A 20,665-nucleotide genomic window follows, 5' to 3' on the forward strand; every position below is an offset into this window, starting at 1 on the left:
ACAGGAGGCCACCTGTGTCCTCAAGAGCCCAACTTCCACCCCCAACACCCACCTCCACCCCCAGACTCAATAGAGGCAGTGCAAGGAAGCTGAATGCCAGCTGGGCTCAGAGTCGGGACATGTGGGTTGGAATCCCACATCTGCGCCTTCCTCTGGCTGAGCCTCAGATTCCTTAAGAGCTCAGACTCTGGGGCCAAACTGCTGGGTTCAGATCCCAGCTCTGCCACTTCCTACCGGTGTGATCTTGAGCAAGTCACTTACCCTCTGTGAGATTCCTTATCTGGGATACAGGGATGATAACTGCACCTACCTCATAGAGAACTGAATGAGTTCATATATGCAAAAAAGCTATGTGAAGATTGGTTACCATTGTTATCTCTGTAAAACAGTGATAATGATATGTCTCTTCCCCAGCGCCTTGCCCCCATTTACTGATGAAGGAAAAAGTCATAAAGGGTTAAATACAACAAGGCATAGGAGAAGATACGAGCAGCCCCTCCCACCTGGGAGACACTCTGCCCTGCACTCAGATGACAAGAGCAAGCGGCCCTGCTACTCAGATCCCACCCTTGGCCTCACTGCTGAAAAGCTGCCTGTCCCCATTCATTCATTAAGCATTCCCTGGCCTCTGGCCACACCCATCCCTGTGCTGGGTACACCAAGAGCAGCCTTGTGTTGCTCCCTGGCTGGTGGGAGGGATGTATGTGCCAGTCTAGCACACAATCCAGTATGAAAACGAGTTAACGCAGAGGCTCGTGGTGCCATGAGAAATCTGGGAAGGACTTCCAGAGGAGGCAGCACCTGAGCTGAGATCTGAGGACTCAGAAGGAACTTGCCAGGGAGACAAGTTTGGGGAGATGCAGGAAGGCTGGGGGTAGCTCCAGCAGAAGACACAGCAAGTACAACATCCCGGAGGAGAGAACAAAGGTGGGACACCGAGGCCACGGAGAGCAGCTTGATATGGCTGAGGCAGAGACAACAGAGGGGTAGGGATGGTGGAAGGAAAATGGAGGTGTGGGCAGGGGCCAGAGTGCCAATATCCCTTTGTCTCAAGTAAGGAATGTGAAAATCATCCTCAGGTAGCTGTCTGAGCAGGTGAGGAGTCAGCACATTTACCTTTTAGAAGCATCCCTCCAGTGTGGAGAGTGGACTGAAAGGGGCTGACATGGGATGGGGCAGCCAGGGGAGACAAGATGCACAGGGTCCGGTGCGGATGCTGAGTTCTGCAGTGGCTGTGCAGATGGAGGGAGGGGACGGATAAGACATTTATTTGTTCCAGCCCCTTTAAAAAAAAAAGGCTTTTCGGCCGGGCGCGGTGGCTCAAGCCCGTAATCCCAGCACTTTGGGAGGCCGAGACAGGCGGATCACGAGGTCAGGAGATCGAGACCATCCTGGCTAACACGGTGAAACCCCGTCTCTACTAAAAAAATACAAAAAACTAGCCGGGTGAGGTGGCGGGCGCCTGTAGTCCCAGCTACTCGGGAGGCTGAGCCAGGAGAATGGCGTGAACCCGGGGGTGGAGCTTGCAGTGAGCTGAGATCTGGCCACTGCGCTCCAGCCTGGGCAACAGAGCGAGACTCCGTCTCAAAAAAATAAATAAATAAATAAATAAAAAGGCTTTTCCTGGAAATATCCTCAGAGGTCAGCCACACTACACCCATTACAACCTCTGGCAGTCTGTCCTGAGCCCATCTCCATACACTCCATCCACTGCCAGGCGCTGCTGGGCACTTAGGTCTGCCGTGTGCCTCCGCACCTAATCTCAGCTCCAAAGTGCAGAGAAAAGTTCTCTTCAAGGTCACTTTGCAGGACAGCTTTCCGCAGCCCTCATGTGATCCTGTGCTTGCTCTCCCAAAGAGGTTCCACTCCCCGAGAACGCCCACCTCACCCCACCACACATACTCACTCCCACACATACCTCACACCCTGTCTCTCCCACCAGCTCTGTAGCTTTGGGGGTCCTGAGCTCTGAGCATGAAGCACCGCAAGGCCATGGAGCTCAGATGTTCCCCAGAAACATGTACAGAACTCTGCAGGGAGAAACATACGCCCACCAAATAGAATTCCAGAGGCCAACACTTGCTGAAGGTGATTCCACTGAGCACAGCCAGCCTGTAGGGGATCTGACAGCCCCTGGGGCCTGTTTGGAGACTGCTGCTGATAATAAACCAGCCCAGGGGCTCTGCGATTTCTCCTTCCAAAAGAGCTAGAAAATGGCCCGTGGAGAGTGTGAGGAGATGCAGAGCGTATGAGTTAAAATGGAAACGTCAATCTCTTTCTGGGTGCCCAGCCTCCAGAGCCCTCCCGCTGCCCCAGCCCACCCTCCATACCCGTCGCAGGTGATTTCCGACATTCTGGATCATCGCGCCGGGTGGCCGGGGAAAGCAGCACCCTCCCAGAGACAAAAGCTGGTCACCTGAGCAACAGCCAGGCCCCGCTCCAAATGAAGCCTGTGGGCCTCTCCTGCTCCTCCTCCCCAGCTCCTGCCCGCCCACCAGAGCCAGCTGTTATCACCCCGCGTCCCGCCTCTCTTCAGACTGCCCTCAGCCCCCCTTCTCCTAGGAGCCCTGCACAGAAAGCTCCAGTGCCCGCCTAGCGGAGAAGAAGGACGGGGCTGCCAGCTAGGCCACAGACACGTCAAGGAGCCTGTGCCCGCCCACTGGGCACCCAGCCCCAGTCAAACTCCAGGCACCCCCAATCCCAAAGCCCATCATCCTGCCAACAGTGTCTCTTGGCTCTGTGATCACTCCCGGGGAAGGGGGCTGGCGGGGGGGTCCAGGTCCCTCATCCCAGCCAGCAGATAGGCAAAACAGCCATGAGGCTTCCATCCATCCACAAGGGGTCAGGCTGGAAGGTGGCAGGAGGCCAGGGAGCTGCCAGCAACCTCCCGGAGAGATACCAGACCCACCTGCTAGGATTCTTCACCCTGGGAGCGCTGCCCACCAGCTTCTCAGCTCCAGGCTGCAGGCATCCAGCAGTTGCTGTTTGGGGACAGGACACACCCCTCACTTCCTTTAAATAGGCAGTGTGACTTTTCTAAAAGTGGCACCTGCCAAATTCCACCCCAGGGGCCATGCAGGCTTCAGCCCCTTGGGACACCCACTCCAGTTTCTCTGTAGCCACCACCAACTGAGAGACCACCAGCGTTTTCCCTTCTCTCTCTGACTTCTGCCCACAGGCTTGATCAGGAGGTCCTGACACTCACGTTGGACTAAGGACAGGACAATGAGTGCTTGGTGGCTAAGGGAAGTGAGGGGTGGGGAGGGGGGCAGGGAAAGGATTCAGGCATGGGGGCTGGGATGGACAAGTACATGGAAAGTAATAGCATGCACCCCGTAATAACCAAGCACCTGCCGTGTGCCAGGCCTTGGACTGGTCCTCCTCCAACCCCACTGGCAAGATTCCTTAGGAAGGGTAGGTAACATGCCCCAGGTGGCACAGCCAGTGAGTGCACAGCCCAGCTGAGACAGCCCAGCTGGATTCCGAGGCCACAGCCTTCCTTCCATCCTCAGGGCCTCTCGCTCATTCACCACAGATCTAATCATGCCTCCTCCGGGCCTGTCTTGCCTAAGAGGCCTGGGTTCTCCTTCTTTCACTAATGTACCACGTGACTCTGAGCAAGTTCCCTCCTTTCTCTGGGCCTCCCTGCTCCATAAGTCAAGGACTTTAATAATGTTCATCCCCATGAGCTCAGGCCTTGCCCTCAAACAGCTTGTCAGTGGTCAGCCATTCCGTGTCTACAAATGAGAAATTAAAGTCACACCTTAAAAGACTGCAAGATGGCCCATGGATGGCCCTGAGGATTGGGGCAATCCTGGAGGCTTCCTGGAGGATGTAGTGCTAGACCTGGCCTGAAGACTGAATGGGCTTGGATAGGCTAAGAAGAGGGGTGAGGTGGAAGGCCTGACAGGCACAGAACAGGAGGCAGTCACAGGCTGTGAGGAGCATCGCCTTGCAGGAAAGCTGGGAACCTGTCATGGAGGGTTCGAATGCCAGACGTTGGGGTTTAGGCATCAAGGAGCCTCTGAGAATGACAGAATGATGAGTACACTCAACATGAGGAAAGCCATGTGAGGTAGACTGGACAGGTATCATGAGACTTCCCTGGATGGTAAGGAAACCAGCCCAAAGAGGGGACAGTTCATCTTACTGGGTCCCCAAGATAGCTTGACAGGCAGCCAGGGCAATTTCAGAATCCTCCCTCTGCAGAAGGAGGAACGAAAACCCAGAGAGCTCCTGGCCCCCAAGCCTACCCTCTCTCCAGACAACTGCAATGCCTCACACTCACTGGATTTGGCTCACCCCCACATCTTACTTATGGCTAAACTGAGGTCCGGAGGAAAGTGAGCCTCCCAAAGACACACAGTGAGGAAGTTGGCTAGAATCACACTCCTGAACTCAAGTCCAGAGCCCTGTCCACCCCCCACACAGCAAGGTATGAAATGAGAGAGGCTTCCGTTAGACTAACAAGAGGACTTCCAGAAAGGCTGAATCAATCTTAGTGTCAGGAACAAGCAGCAGAGAGCTAGATCTTTCAACAGGGCCCCCTGCAGCCCACGAAGGTCCCTCTTCTCTCTCCGCTGTCTATTACAGAGCTCACTCCTGTGTCACCGCAACAGCTCTGTGCAGTCTGTTACTCCAGTGAATGTTCCCATGGGTATATTCACTCCTTTCCAACTCCTCCAGGAACCTCCCAAGGGCTTGGACCACATCTTACCCATCTCTGTGCCCCTTGCCTCCACACTGCAGACTCGGACACTCTGTGCAAGAGGCATGAAACACACATGGTTGGATCACAGTCCGGAACAGTGGATCAAGAAGAGGTCTGTGGTTCTCAAACTCCAGCCTGCACCAGAATCACCTGGAGGGCTTGTTAAAATACAGATTGCTAGGCCCTGTCCCCACAGTTTTTGATTCCGTAGAACTGAAGTAGCACCCAAGAATTTGTGTTTCTAACAAGATCCCAAAGGATGCCAATGCCACTGATCCAGGGACCGCGCTTGGAGAACTGGCGAGCTAGGTCAGCCCTCCCATTTTACACACGGGGACAATGAGGCCCAGAGATTTTTTTTTCTTTCCTTTTCTTTTTTTGACAGAGTCTCACTCTGTCACCCAGGCTGGAGTGCAGTGGCACAATCTCAGCTCACTGCAACCTCCACCTCCTGGGTTCAAGCGATCCTCCTGCCTCAGGCTCCTGAGTAGCTGGGGTTGCAGGCACGTGCCACCAGGCCTGGCTAATTTTGTTTTTTAATATTTTTTAGCAGAGATGGGATTTCACCATGTTGGCCAGGCTGTTCTCGAACTCCTGACCTCAGTGATTTGCCCACCTCGGCCTCCCAAAGTGCTGGGATTACAGGCATGAGCCACTATGCCCAGCCAAGGCCCAGAGATTTTAAAGGCAGCACTTGATGGTATGTCACTGTCATCATCATAGTCACTGTCATTATAACCCTGTCATTACAGCCCTTTTCAATGCTCAGCACTGTGCAAGCACATCGTGTATGTTATTGCCTCTAGGCCTCACCCTAAAAGGAAGATACTATGATTATTATTTTCCTGTAGAGGAAAAAATGGAGGCAAAGAGTATTAAGTCATTTGTCCAAAGTCACATCAATGGGTAGGGAACATCGGGACTTGAACCCTGACCTAAGTCCAAAGCCCACAAATTTACCACCACCCTCCTCAACCTGCTTACAGCTTATGCTGACCAGCCAAAAAAATTCTCTAGGGGCTCCCAAATCCCGCAGGCTCATCTCTAGTGTGAGGGGAGCTTGTGGTGCCCTCAGCCCAAAGGCCCAGTCCCTGAGTGGGCCTCTGGGGAGTCTCACATCCAGAGAAAGCCTGCCTCTTCACACCTGTGAACCCAGAGGATTTTCTCTTTCAAACACTCCTTTTCCCAGACTACAACCTTCTTCACCTGGCCCCACGGATCAGGCCTTTCTGGCTGGAGGCCAAACATCTGCATTAATTCTTCTGGTCCATGTCTTAACTCTGCCTCCCCACTCAGTGACAAAACACAAAGAAATTATCTCCACTTATATTCCACAGTGATTCTGGGTTGTCGCTGTCAGGCACGGGTCTGTCTCTCCCACCAGACTGGGAGCTCACATGAGCAGGGACCTCTTCTGAGTCATCTGAGTCTCCAGCACAAGGCCTGCCCAGAGGAAGGGTTTAGTGACTAAGTGAAGAATAAATGAATGAATGAGTGGGTTTAAGGGCAAAAGAGGAAATGAATGAGTGAATAAATAACCAAACTCCCAGGAATTCCCTCTCCTGGGTCTTTGGCCTTCCCAGAGAGGACCACAGACTCTCTGGGGAGGAGGGACCTCTGACACCATCTACACCAACTTCCACTTACAGTACTGTCCTAGCCGAACTCCTGCAGCTCCTACCAGAACCTACAGCTCCACACACACACAAGGGCCAGAAGGGTCTTGCCATGACTGTGGCTCTGGGCTGCTCAGAACAAGGCTGCTCCTCTCTCCTGTCCTCCACTCAGCCCTGGCCTCCCTGTCCAGACTTCTTTCTTCTGATCCCCTAATGCCATTAATAGAAGTGCCCACTGCTCCCTCACACCCCTGGAGTGTCCTTTGTTTCTTCTGTTCCCTCCACCCCGATGCCCATTTAATAAGTCTACATCTAAACCCTGCCCACCATCAAGGCCAGCTCAAATGCCACTGCCTACAGGAAGCCTTCTTGGCCCCTCCCAAGTGGAATTACATTCTCCCGCTATGTGCCCCAACGCCTGTGCACACACACAGACACACACACACAACACACACACACTTCACAGCCCTTTCTCGGAGCATTTTCTCTTAAATTGGACTGATTTGTGGTAATTCCCCCTTTTTGACCTTGAGCTAGCCAGCATCAGGGATGGGACTGACCCATCAGAGTATCCTGGCCCCTCCGCCTGAACACTCAGGGCCTTGAACATAGTAGAGGCTCAGTAAGTGTCCAGAAAATGAATGAATGAGTAACTGCAAAAGAATGAAGGAATGTATGTGTGAGTGAAAAGAAGTAAATGCATGTGTAAATGCATGCTCAAGTGAATGTGTGGACGCAACAACGTTCTCATTCCCTCCTGTTCTCCAAACTAAAAACTCCCAGTTGCCCCTGGCCCCCTCCTAGGGGCCCCTTAGGCATGGCATGACAGAATAAAGGAAGTTGTGGGATAAATGTGGGGGAGGGGGACAAAGGAAGGAAGGATAGAGGAAGGGGTTAGTGATACCAGCACTAGAGGAAGTGGAGGTGACCTGGCTTCAAAGCCTGGCGCTCCTCACAGCCACGTTTCTTTATGGAGAAGCTGGGGCAAGGAGAGCAGTGAGAAGCCAGGGGAGGGGGAAAGAAGATACAGCCTGGTGGGGATGGAGGGCGGGAACGCCAAGTCCGGGAGGCCAGATTCAGGATGGATGAGCAGGCTGTGGGGCCCAGCCCTGAACTCATCCTGCCTAGGGGCCTCAGATACGCCCTCCCTCTCCGTCTCTCACCACCTCCTCCTTTGGGGACTGGAATCCCCTCGCTGGCCCAGTTGGCCTTCTGGATCCAGAGTGACTTCCCAGATTTGGCACTGGCTCTCGAATTGCTCACAACGGGGGCTAGCACTCCTCCCAGCCGTCCCGTCCCCAGATGAGTCAGCAGAGGCTGCACCCTCTGGCCTCTGAGTCTTGCGCCCCCAGGTCCTCTCCGGAGCTAGCCTCTGCAGCGCGTCGTGCCGGGTGACCCCAGCCCGCCCCAACCCTAGTGAGAGACCCATCCCAGCGTAAATCCCAGGGTGCTTCATGCCCCAGCCTGACAGCAAGACCGTGCAAGGCAGCACCTGTCTGTCTGGAGGCCAGCGCCAGGTTACAGGTTGATCTCCCCAGGCAGCGTGCTGGAGCGGAGGAGGAGCCCAAGAAACGTGGCCCTTCCCCGGCGGTGGGCAGGGAAGCGGCTCTTACCCAAAGGATGGGAGGCTCCGCCCCGGCGGCGTGCAGGGCAGAGGCCGAGGGAGCCCGCTGGGGGCGTCGGGGGAGCGAGTCCGCGGGGAGGGGCTCAGAAACAAGCCCGGTGCGACGTCCCAGAGCACAGCCGGAGGCAGGAAGCTGCGGACAGGCTGAAGGGAGGCGCGGAGGCGGCGGCGCTGCAGAGTTCCTGAACGGCTCTGCCCCTCCCGGCCCCTCCCCGGCGCGGGTGCGGCACCCGGGGCTGCCCAGCCTGCACATCACACAGGCCCGGGCCCCGCCGGCGCCAGGCTCCCCACCCGCAAGGCGTCAATCCCCGGGCGCTGGGCACAGGCGGAAACGCGGGCGGCCGCACCAGGCAAGGTCCGGGCGGAGCGCCCCTGAGCCGCCTTCTGCGATGCGGAGCCGGCCACTCAGCCTTCCAAAGGGATATTTGCTATTCGTTCACACCTTGACTGAGCACCTACTATGGGCCAGACCCTGCACTGTGTCCTGGGATGACGTTCCGAGCAGGATGCACCGTCCTTGCCCTCATGGGTGTTGATAGAAAGGGGGAAAAAAAGTGGATAGTTTTGCACAGCACAAAACAAATGCATACCGCCCATGTCTTTCCTCAGAGAGAAGCTAGACTAGAGCTGGCAGACGCAAACGCGGTTGGTAAGAGACGGTGGTACCCCTCCCTCCCCCGTGTATGTATTGTTATGTAAGAGATGATATGAAATCTACAATGTGTGATCACCGTCTCAAAAGAGCCGCGCAGAAAAACGTCCATCAGGCCGGGCGCGGTGGCTCACGCCTGTAATCACAGCATTTTGGGGGACCGAGGCAGGTGGATCACCGGAGGTCAAGAGTTCGAGACTAGCCTGGCAACCATGGTGAAACCCCATCTCTACTAACCATACAAAAAATTAGCTGGGTGTGGTGGCAGGCGCCTGTAATCCCAGCTACTGGGGAGGCTGAGGCAGGAGAATTGCTTGAACCAGAGAGGCAGAGCTTGCAGTGAGCTGAGATCGCGCCACTGCACTCCAGCCTGGGCGACAAGAGCAAAACTGTTTCAAAAAGAGAAAAAAGAAAAAGAAAAACGTCCATCATTGTCATGTTTGGGATCTAGGCTCAGCTGGCAAACTTAGAAGGGTCCTGACAAAACACAGTGGTGATCCCTTCTAAGAAGGAAGTGAATCCCCGGAGGAGGAGACACTTGGCAAGTAGAGTGCATTCCACACACCAGAACCAGGGATTCAGAGGGGGCTAGGCATTCCAGGCACCCACAGAGGCTGGCACCTGAATTCATCCTGCCCTGGCAACTCTGGGGAGAAAAGGGCAATTTATGTACAAAGAGAGCAGCCGTTCTGAGCTTGGCCACCTGGGGCCCAAGCAGTCCTCCTGTGGAGGGCCTCTCAGTGTAACCAAAACGGGGGCCTTGCCTTTGTCACTTGCTTCCACCATCTTCTGAGAGCACGGTAAGGGTTCAGTGTCATGGCAGAATGATGAACACCCCGTGCGCAGGGCTTTGGCAGCACCCTGGATGGCCACTCCAGCCATCTCTTGCTCAGCTGTCCTCATCAGTGTTGGAGTCTGAACTCAGCAGAGGCCCCAGGTGTCAGCAACAACAAAGTGCCTACGCTCCGGGCCGAATAAAAACCTCTTCCTTCTTTAATCCGGTGCCTAAGGAGTTTTGTCTGTGGCTCGTTCTGTTACAAAAGGACATCTTAGATCACTTTCCAAGTGCAAGTGAGGCACATGTGGGAACACCCAGAAACATATGGGGCAGGTGGACTGTGCTGAGAAGGGGAATTCCCACACTGGCAAGATGAATCTGGTCTGCATAAACCATGATTTAATTTTAATGTGCCACTCTCATCAAGTGGTGAATCCTGAGAATACTCAGATTAACCATATTGGGTATACTGTTTTGTAATCTGCTTTTTCTCTTAATTATCAAATATTAAACAATTATCTTTTCATGATTTTCTTTCTTTTTTTTTTTTTTCAATCGTAGAGATGGGATCTACCCATCTGTCCGGGCTGGACTTGAACTCCTGGCCTCAAGTGATCCTTCCTCTTCAGCCTCCTAAAGTGCTGGGATTATGGGCGTGAACCATTATGCTGAGCCTTTCCATGATTTTTATTGCTACACAGTATTTCTTTATGTGGATTTATTTCCATTTATTTAGCCAATCGCTTTCCTTTTCTTTCTCGACTCACTGCAACCTCCGCCTCCCGGGTTCAAGCAATTCTCCTGCCTCGGCCTCCTGAGAAGCTGAGACTACAGGTGCTCACCATCATGCTCAGCTAATTTTTGTATTTTTAGTAGAGACGGGGTTTCACCATGATGGCCAGGATGGTCTTGATCTCCTGTCCTCGTGATCCATTCACCTCGGCCTCTCGATCTCCTGCCCTCGTAATCCATCCACCTCGGCCTCCCAAAGTGCTGGGATTACAGGCATGAACCACCACTCCCAGCCTGTTTTGTTTTTAATAGCTTTATTGAGATATAGTTAATTAACTGCACATATTTAAAGTGTGCAATTTGAGTTTTGATATACTTATATAATATATACATATGCATATAAATTACATATATATACGTGTGTGTGTATATATATGTATATATCTCCGTCATCTCATTCGTCACCATGTCAAGGTAATGAACATATTCATCACTGCCAAAGTTTCCTCATGGCCCTACACTGCCCACTTCCCCACATCCCCAAGCAAATAACAATCTGCCTTCTCTCCCTAGATTAGTTTTCATTTTCTAGAATTCTATATAAATGGAAGCATACAGTATGTATTATTTTTGTCTGCCTTTGTTCACTCAGCATAATTATTTAGTAATTCATATGTTTTGTTGCATATATCAATAATTTGTTCTCATTTATTATTGCTGAGCAGAATGCCATGGTATGAATATAACAATTTGCTTATCCATTCGCCTATTGATAATGGATTTTTGGTTTTTTCTAGTTACTGGCTAGCATACAAATAAAGCTGGTATGAGCATTTGTGTTCAAATCTGTGTGTAGGCGTGCGCTTTTTTTTTTTTTTTTTTTTTTTTTTTTTTTTTGAGATGGAGTTTCACTCTTGTGGCCCAGGCTGGGGTGCTATGGCATGATCTTGGCTCACTGCAACCTCCGCCTCCCAGGTTCAAGTGCTTCTCCCACCTCAGCCTCCCAAATAGCTGGGATTACAGGTATGCACCACCACGCCTGGCTAATCTTGTATTTTTAGTAGAGATGGGGTTTCTCCATGTTGGTCAGACTGGTCTCGAACTCCTGACCCCAGGTGATCTGCCTGCCTTGGCCTCCCAAAGTGCTGGGATTACAGGCATGAGCCACTGCGCCCAGCAGACGTGTACTTTTATTTGTCTTAAATAAGTGCCTAATAGTGGCGTGTAGTCCCAGCTACTCAGGAGACTGAGGCACAAGGACTGCTTAAGCACAGAGCTCAAGTCTTGAGTAATAGACTCAATTGCTTGGGTCTGTTTTTGGACTCTGTATTTTGGTTGTGTTAATCTACATGTCTACTGTTTTGTTTTGTTTTGAGATGGAGTCTTGCTCTGTCGCCCAGGCTGGCATGCAGTGGTGCAATCTCAGCTCACTGCAATCTCTGCCTCCTGGGTTCAAGCAATCTTGGTGCCTCAGCCTCCCACGTAGCTGGGACTTCAGGTGTGCACCACCATGCCTGGCTAATTTTTTTGTATTTTTAGTAGTGACAGGGTTTCGCTATGTTGGCCAGACCGCTCTCAAACTCCCGACCTCAGGTGATCCACCTGCCACGGCCTCCCAAACTGTTGGGATTACAGGAGTAAGCCACGTCACCTGGCCCTATATGTCTATGTTTAAGCCAATACTACATTTCCTTGGTTACTCTATCATCTTGAAATCAAGTAGTGTAGGTCCTCCAACTTGGTTTTTCTTTTTCAAAGTTGTTTTGACTATTCTGAGTCCTTTGCATTTTACTTAAATTTTAGAATCAGCTCATCCATTTCTTTTTTAAAAGCCTGCTTGGATTTTGGTTGGGATTATGTTGAATCTATAGGTTAATTTGGAGAGAACTGAGATTAATAATTTTGATTCATGAACATGGTATATCTCTCTATCTATTTAGATTTTCTTTAATTTCTCTCAGCAGTGTATTGTGATTTCAAGCTACAGGTCTTGCATATCTTTTTTTTTTAAGATGCATTTATTCAGCATCATTATCAGACCATTACATTTAGCAATCAACAGCAAGGGTGCAAAAAAAAATCTGCATTAAAACCCTTTGTTGGAATGCTTTACACCTTCCACAGAACAGGAACTAAAATAACCTGTTAACACAATTAGTGACAAATACAGTCCTCAAGTTTTTCACCCATACACATAAGTATGGTCTAAACCATGTCTTCTTTGTAGCAGCTAGGCCTTGCTAGGCTGAGTTCACAAATCTGTTGTAACCCGTAGCTTCTCTGTCCCTTCTCTGGCTCTCCTCTCCTGCTAAGCTTTCTTTCCTGTCAGTAATTAAAATCTTCTGCCACTGGCATAGCTACTGTTGCTACTGGAACTGTCATAGCCACCTTGGTTTTGTGGTTAGGCAAAGTATTGGCCTCCACCACCGTAGGGGCCAGAGCTTCTGCCTCCAAAGTTTTCTCCCTTCTTGGGTCCAAAATCTGAAGAATGATTGTTGTAATTGCCAAAATCACTATAGCTTCCACCACTTCCAAAATTGCTTCCATCATTACCAAATCCATTATAGCCATCCCCACTGCCACCATATCCACCACCACCCTGGCTGCCACCAAAGCCACCATGACCACTAAAGTTTCCTCCACGACCAAAGTTGTCATTCACACCAAAACCACCTTCACAACCACCACCAAAGTTTCCAGAACCTCTTCAACCTCTTTGGCTGGAGGACGCACTAGCCATCTCTTGCTTTGACAAGGCTTTCTTAACTTCACAGTTGTGGCCATTCACAATATGGTATTTCTGAACGACAGTCTTATCCACGCCGTCATGGTTGTCAAAAGTTATAAAGGCAAAGCTCCTTTTCTTGCCAATGCCTCGGTCAATCATGATTTCAATCACTTCTATTTTTCCAAACTGTTCAAAATAATCTATTAGGTGATGTTCTTCAGTGTCTTCTTTAATGTCACCAACAAACATCTTTTTCACAGTTAAGTGGGCACATGGTCTTTGAGAATCTTCTCTTGAGACAGCTCTCTTTGTTTCCACAACTCTTCCATCCACCTTGTGTGGCCTTGCATTTGTGGCTGCACCCACCTCCTCCACAGTGGCATATGTGACAAACCCAAAGCCACTGGCGCACTTGGTGTTTGGATCTCTCATGACCACATGGTCCATGAGCATTCCCCATTGCTCAAAGTGGCTCCTCAGGCTCTCATCAGTTGTTTCAAAGCTCAACCCTCCAGTGAGGAGTTTCTGCAGCTGTTTGGGCTCTTTAGGAGACTCTGACTTAGACATGATGGCAGGGGGAAGAGAGAATTTAATGATCCAGGTCTTGCGTATCTTCTGGCAAATTTGTCACTAAGTATTTCCCATATTAATACTATCATAAATGTACTTTTAACATTTCAATTTCAAGCAGAAGGTTATCAGCATGTAGAAATACAATTGATTTTTGTATGTTGAGTATGTGTCTTGAAACTTACTAAACTCACATACTTTTAGCAGTACTTTGTACATTCTTTGGAATTTTCTTTATAGATGACCATGTTGTCTGCAAACACAGTTTTACCTCTTCATTTCCACTCTGTATGCCTTTATTTTTATTCATTTATTTATTTTTAGATTTCTCCCAATTTAGAAATTTATTTATTGTGTAGAGATTAACTCCCTTCTTTATTCTGGATAGCATCTTCTTTATTCTGGATTTCATTATCACAGTTCCATAGTATGATTACACACTCTAGCATGACGTTGAACAGAAGTGGGAAAAGCAGGACATCCTTGCATTGTTTCTGATCTAAGGGAGAAGGGCACTCACTCTTTCATAATTAAGCATAACATTAGAGAGAGATTTTTTTGTAGATGCACTTTATCAGGTTTCAGAGGTTCCCTTCCTTCTATTCCTAGTTTGCTGCAAGTTTTTGTCATGAATAGATATTGGATTTCACCAAATGCTTTCCTGTATTTATTGAGATGATCATGTGGTTTCTCCTTTTTAGTAAATTAACATGGTAAATTACACTGAATAATTTTCAAATACTAAACTAATCTTTCACTCTTGGGATTATGCATTGTATAATGATGTATCTTACTTTTTATATATTAGTGGTGTTGATTTGTTAAAATTTTTTGCATCTATTTAATTATGGATATTGTTCTGCAGATTTTTTTCTTTGTAATAATTTTATCTGGTTGTGGTATTGGGGTGATGCTAACCTCATAGAATGAGTTGGAAAGTGTTACCTTCTTTTCAGTTTCCCAAATGAGTTTGTGAATTGTTATTATTTATTCCTTAAATGTTTGATAAAATTCACCAGCGAAGTCATCATTATGTGAAGTAAGCTTCGTGGGAAACTTTTGTTTGTTTGTTTGTTTGTTTGTTTGTTTTTTGAGACGGAGTCTCGCTTTTTCACCAGGCTGGAGTGCAGTGTCATGATCTTGGCTTACTGCAACCTCCGCCTCCCGGGTTCAAGCAATTCTCCTGCTTCAGCCTCCCAAGTAGCTGGGATTACAGGCACGAGCCTCCACGCCCAGCTAATTTTTGTATTTTTAGTAGAGACTATGAAATCTAAAAATAAATTTCACTATGTTGGCCAGTATGGTCTCAATCTCCTGACCTCACGATCTGCCCTCCTCGGCCTCTCAAAGTGCTGGGATTACAGGCGTGAGCCACCACGCCCAGCTTCATGGGAAATTTTTATACTACATGTTCAATTTATTTAATAGATATAGAGCTATATAAGTTACCTATTCTTTAATGAGCTTTGGTGCTTTGTATCTTTCTCTACTTCATCAAAAATTTCAAATTTATTGGCATAAAGTTACTCACAGTATTTCCTTATTACCTAGTTAATGTCCATCAATCTGTAGAAATCTATCATTTCTGAGATTGATAATTTATGTCTTCTTTCTTTTTCCTAATCAGCCAGTTGCTCAATTTCATTAGTCTTCTCAAAGTACCCAATTTTTGTTTCATTGATTTTTCCTATTGCCTTTTTGTCTTATGTTTATTAATTTCTACATTTATCTTTATTATATCCTCTATTCTGCCACTTTCTGGTTTTGTAAAGATGGAAGCTTAGGTAATTTATAAGAGACCTTTCCTTTTTTCTAATTTAAGTGTTTAATGCTATGTAATTTCCTCAAACACTGCCTTAGCTGAATTAACTTTTTTCTTCTTCTTCTTCTTTTTTTTTTTTTTTTTTTTTTTTAGACCATATTGGCTCTGTTTCCAGGCTGGAGTGCGGTGGTGCAGTCTTGTCTCACTGCAACCTCCACCTCCCAGGCTCAAGTGATCCACCTCAGCCTCCTGAGTAGTTGGGACTTCAGATGTATGCTACTAGGCCCAGGTAATTTTTGCATTTTTTGTAGATACGGGGTCTTGCCATGTTGCCCAGGCTGGTCTCTAACTCCTGAGCTCAAGTAGTCTGCCTACCTCAGCCTTCCAAAATGCTGGGATTACAGGTGTGAGCCACTGCATCTGGCCAACATTGTATTTTCACTCAGGTTGAAATAATTTCTTATCTCTCTTATGACTTCTTGACCCATGCATTATTTCTAACTGTATTATTTTATTTTAAGAATAAATTTAACCAATGAGGTAAAAGAGCTGTACACTGAAAACTCTAAAAACATTGATGAAAGAAATTGAAGAAGACACAAATAAATTGAAAGATATCCCATGTTCATGAACTAGAAGAATTAATATTATTAAAGTGTCCATACTACTCAAAGCAATCTACAGATTCAATGCAACCCCTATCAAAATACCAATGACATATGTTCTCACTACAAATACATAAATATGTGAGGTAATATGTATGTTAATTAGCTTATTTGGCCATTCCACAATGTATATATATTTCAAACTATCATGTAGTATACCATAAATACATATGATTTTTTTTTTTTTTTGAGACAGAGTCTTGCTCTGTTGCCAAGCTGGAGTGCAGTGGCACAATCTTGGCTCACTGCAACCTCTGACTCCCTGGTTCAAGGGATTCTCCTGCCTCAGCCTCCCGAGTAGCTGGGATTACAGGCACATGCCACCACGCCCAGCTAATTTTTGTATTTTTACTAGCACAGGGTTTCATCATATTGGCCAGGATAGTCTTGATCTCCTGACCTCATGATCTGCCTGCCTTGGCCTCCCAAAGTGCTGGAATTACAGACATGAGCCACCATGCCAGGCCACATATGATTTTTATGGGTCAATTTAAAAAAATAGGCTCTAGACTGTGTGCAATCTATGAACAATACAAGAGGACTTATTCATCTTGGCCCTAGCAACTGGCACCATATCCCGACCAAAGTATGTGCTCAATAAATGTTTATTGAGTAGCTTGTGGAGCAAGCGAGACGAGACCTAGACTGAAAGTCAAAAGACCTGTGTTTGAATCCAGTTCTGCTACTAACCAGCTCACTACACTTGAGCCTACGAGTTTGAGACCAGCCCGAGCAACATGGCAAAACCTCGTCGCTACAAAAAAATCAAAAAAATAGCCGGGCGTGGTGGCACCCACCTGTAGTCCCAGCTACTTGAGAAGCTGAGGTAGGAGGATCACCTGAACCCACGGAGGTCGAGGCTGCAGTAAGCCATGATCACACCACTGCACCCCGGATGACAGAGTGAGACCCTGTTTCAAACAAAACAAAACAAAACAAAATGTATGTTACTTTTATTTTATTTTTATTTTTTATTTTAATTTTTATTTCTTTTTTTATTTTTTTTTTATTTTTTTGAGGCAGAGTCTAGCTCTGTCGCCCAGGCTGGAGTGCAATGGCATGATCCTGGCTCACTACACCCTCCACCTCCTGGATTCAAGCAATTCTCTTGTCTCAGCCTCCCGAGTAGCTACAGGTGTGCGCCACCATGCCCGGCTAGTTTTTTTTTTGTTTTTTGTTTTTTGTTTTTCTAGACAGAGTCTCGCTGTGTTGCACAGAGCTGGAGTGCAGTGGTTTAATCTCAGGTCATTGCAACCGTCACCTCCTGAGTTCAAGTGATTCTCCTGCCTCAGCCTCCCGAGTAGCTGGGATTACAAGTGTGTGCCACGACATCCAGCTAATTTTTGTACTTTTAGTAGAGATGGGGTTTTACCATGTTGGCCAGGCTGGTCTCGAGCTCCTGGCCTCAAGTGATCTGCCTGCCTCAGCCTCCCAAAGTGCTAGGATTACAGGCGCGAGCCACCACACCTGGCAGCATTTACATTATTATCAGCTACGAGAATAGCTGATAAATAACTAATTTACTTCAGAGACAAATTAGGTACTATCATTTCCCTTCCTTTCTTATAGAGCAGTTTGTTTTTCCCAGAGTTTCCACTTTCTTTTCTCTTGTACTGTTTTCCTTAAGTTATTCTCATTCATTAGGTCTGGACACTTGCACTTCTCTGTGCTCTATCATGTCAGATGGTCTAATGGATCCCCTTTTTATCTTCTCAGAGCCCTCCATCCTCCTAATCAATCTGGCCTGGTTGCTTTCTAAGTTTACTGGTATGGTGATCATCAGTGCTGTTCACAAATACCCTCATTCATTACCACCTTCGTTGGTGGTAAACCATTGAGATTATGGGGGTGTTTGTTAACTCTTCATAACCTAGCTTCTCCCAACTGATGTGGAAATTGGTACCAGAAGTGGAGTGGCACTGTAACCAAACCTGAAATATGGCCAGGCATGGTGGCTCACGCCTGTAATTCCAACACTTTGGGAGGCCGAGGCAGGCGGATCATTGGAGGTCAGGAGTTCAAGACCAACCTGGCCAACATGGTTAAACGCTGTCTCTACTAAAAATATGAAAATTAGCCAAGCATGGTGGTGCACACCTATAGCCCCAGCTACTCGAGGGCTGAGGTGGGAGAATCGCTTGAGCTCAAAGGCGGAGGTTGCAGTGAGCCAAGATTATGCCACTGCACTCCAGCCTAGATGGCAGAGGGAGAGTCCACCTCAAAAAAAAAAAGGGGGGGGGGCTAGCAACAGAACATTAGTAGTGTGTATTGGTTGCTGTTGGCTATATTTGGCAAGGTACTCCAAAAATTATTAGCCTCAGAAAATAATTGGCCAGTTTACCAGCAAGAATGAAATGAAACAGAAAGAATCCAGAAATCAGGATTTATAGGATTACTTCTCAATCTCAATCTGTAGCAGATGAACATGAAGGGATTTTTGAGTAAAAAAGCCTAAGCAGAAGCAGAAGTATTGCCGTCACCCTCTTGTTAAAACCTCTAAGTGTGGCCAGACACTGGACCAAGCCTGTAATCCCAGCACTTTGGGAGGCCAAGGTGGGAGAATCACTTAAGCCCAGGAGTTCAAGACCAGTCTGGGCAACATGGTGAGACCCCCATCTCTACAAAAAAATTTAAAAATTAGCTAGGCATGGTGGCATACCTGTGGTCCCAGCTACTCAGGACCCCTGGAGCCTAGGAGTTTGAGCCTACAGTGAACCATGATCTGGGCAGCAGAACCTGTCTCAAAAAAATAAAATAAAACCTCTAAATGCATTACAGCATCTCACAGTAAAGGTCCAGTTAAGAGTATAGCATCCGGCCGGGCACGGTGGCTCAGGCCTGTAATCCCAGCACTTTGGGAGGCCAAGACGGGCGGATCATGAGGGAGATCGAGACCATCCTGGCTAACACGGTGAAACCCCGTCTCTATTAAAACCCCGTCTCTACTAAAAAATACAAAAAACTAGCCGGGCGAGGTGGCGGGCGCCTGTAGTCCCAGCTACTCAGGAGGCTGAGGCAGGAGAATGGCGTGAACCCGGGAGGCGCAGCTTGCCGTGAGCTGAGATCGGGCCACCGCACTCCAGCCTGGGCGACAGAGCGAGACTCCATCTCAAAAAAAAAAAAAAAAAAAAAAAAAAAAGAGTATAGCATCCAGTAAATCTTTCAACTGACAAAATAATTCCGAGAAAGGGAGCTAAAGAGGTGGCTTTCCCACTGTATCAGGTCCAGGAAAACAGAAACTAAGGAATCTCAGACACAGGTGATTTAATGTAGGGAACTGGTGTTACACAGATATTGGGAGTTTGCAAAAACAAAACGGGGATATCAATATCACCCTGATATTAGTAACTGCAAAAAGCAGCTGCCACTCCTGGGACTGAAGTAGTCAGATAATAGTAAGTGCCAAATCAGGGGAATAAAATGGAAGAGGTGTGGCTACCAGAACCTAAGTGCTTGGAGGGGAGGCCCTGGATGGCTGCTACAGACCTTGAAGGGGCATCACACGGCTGGTGTGTGGACATCTGAGTAGCTGGGGATGTGACCTCTGGGGAAATGGTCTTCACACCGCTTAGAGGTGTGGCCAGATGGCACTGAAACTTCTGAGGGGACTGGATATGGCTGGTGCTGAGACAGCCAAAAGAAGCCAGAGGCTGAAGCCATCGCTGTCCCTTGTTGCTGAAGGGAAGTCCTGTTTCTCCTCTTACCTCAAGATCATCTGCCAGTTCCTCCCAGTGGAAGAATCTAACAGAAAGCCAACTGGCAAGGATACCTGGGAAATGGTGGTTTGCTGAGTTTTGGTCAAAACAGACCATAATACACAAGGGTGAGCTTAGAGCTGGGAGACTATAGGAAAACAACCAGCACACCCAACAAAGGCTGCTGGACCAAGATACACACATTTAAATCAAGGAGGGGCCAAATGCAGTGGCCCACGTCTGTAATCTCAGCACTTTGGGAGGCCAAGGCAGGAGAATCTCTTGAGCCCAGGAGTTCGAGACCAGCCTGGGAAACATAGGGAGACTCCATCTTTACAAAAAAAATTTTTTTTGTAAATTAGCCAGTCATAATGGTGCACACCTGTGGTCCCAGCTACTTGGGAGGCTGGGACAGGAGGATTGCTTGAGCCTGGGAGGTCAAGGCTGCAGTGAGTTGTGATCTCGCCACTGCACTCCAGCCTGGGTGACAGAGTGAGACTCTGCCTCCAAAAAAAATCCATTCTGACTATTTTCCTTTGTAAATGTGACACAGAGACTTCTGATCATCCCCTAATATCTATTGTTTTTCTTCTTCACTATTAGAATCCTGAATTTTAACCGTGCATATGTCACTCAAAATAAAGACTGCATGTGCCTGCCTTCCCTGCATCTAAGTGTGACCAGAAGATATGCAGATAAGCAAGATCTGACCAGTAGGATGTCAATGAAAGTGGTGTATACAGCTTCTGGGATGCATTCTTAAAGCAGGGAGGGTCATGCCTTTCTCCCCTGCTATCTCCTCCTTGCTACCTGGAATATAAACATGTTGGCAGGTGCCCAAGCAGCCATCTTGGACCATAGGTGAAAGCAGCATTTTGGGGATGGTGGAAACTCAAGAAAGAAGCAGCCAGGTTTCTGGTGGTCATGGAGATGTTATACCAGCCTGAACTGCCTGTGTTTACTGCATGTGAGAAAGAGGAAGACTTTTACCTTATTTGCCTTATTATTACGTAAACATTTGCCTTACTTAAGCCATTGATATTTGAGGAAGTCTGTCTCTTGCAACTGAAACTAATCCTAACACAGTAAGTAATCTGGATTATTTTTTTCTCTCCAGAAGCTTTTAGGGGTT

General features: G+C 48.0%; 1 protein-coding gene and 1 pseudogene across 14 annotated transcripts in view; both read right to left on the reverse strand.

The window, feature by feature from the left end:
• ACOT11 (acyl-CoA thioesterase 11) overlaps nucleotides 1-8,219 on the reverse strand; it is a 65,937-nt gene extending 57,718 nt beyond the window's left edge. For 4 of the 14 annotated variants that reach the window (XM_077956190.1, XM_077956160.1, XM_077956172.1 and 1 more), the window contains exon 1: nucleotides 2,331-2,445. Coding sequence is in view for 3 of the 14 variants with exons in the window: in XM_077956110.1 (XP_077812236.1) it covers nucleotides 7,941-8,204 (264 nt within the window). In the remaining 11 variants the exon portion in view is untranslated. Of the gene's footprint in view, nucleotides 1-2,330; nucleotides 2,687-2,908; nucleotides 2,983-7,490; nucleotides 7,631-7,819 lie in introns of those variants that run through there. The other 10 variants (XM_077956152.1, XM_077956131.1, XM_077956181.1 and 7 more) reach the window with 7 other exon arrangements.
• A 4,226-nt stretch (nucleotides 8,220-12,445) lies between these two features.
• On the reverse strand, nucleotides 12,446-13,408 carry LOC715401 (heterogeneous nuclear ribonucleoprotein A1-like; annotated as a pseudogene).
• Between the last annotated feature and the right edge of the window lie 7,257 nt (nucleotides 13,409-20,665).

Source organism: Macaca mulatta, chromosome 1 (genome assembly GCF_049350105.2).
Source record: "Macaca mulatta isolate MMU2019108-1 chromosome 1, T2T-MMU8v2.0, whole genome shotgun sequence".
NCBI lineage: Eukaryota > Metazoa > Chordata > Mammalia > Primates > Cercopithecidae > Macaca > Macaca mulatta.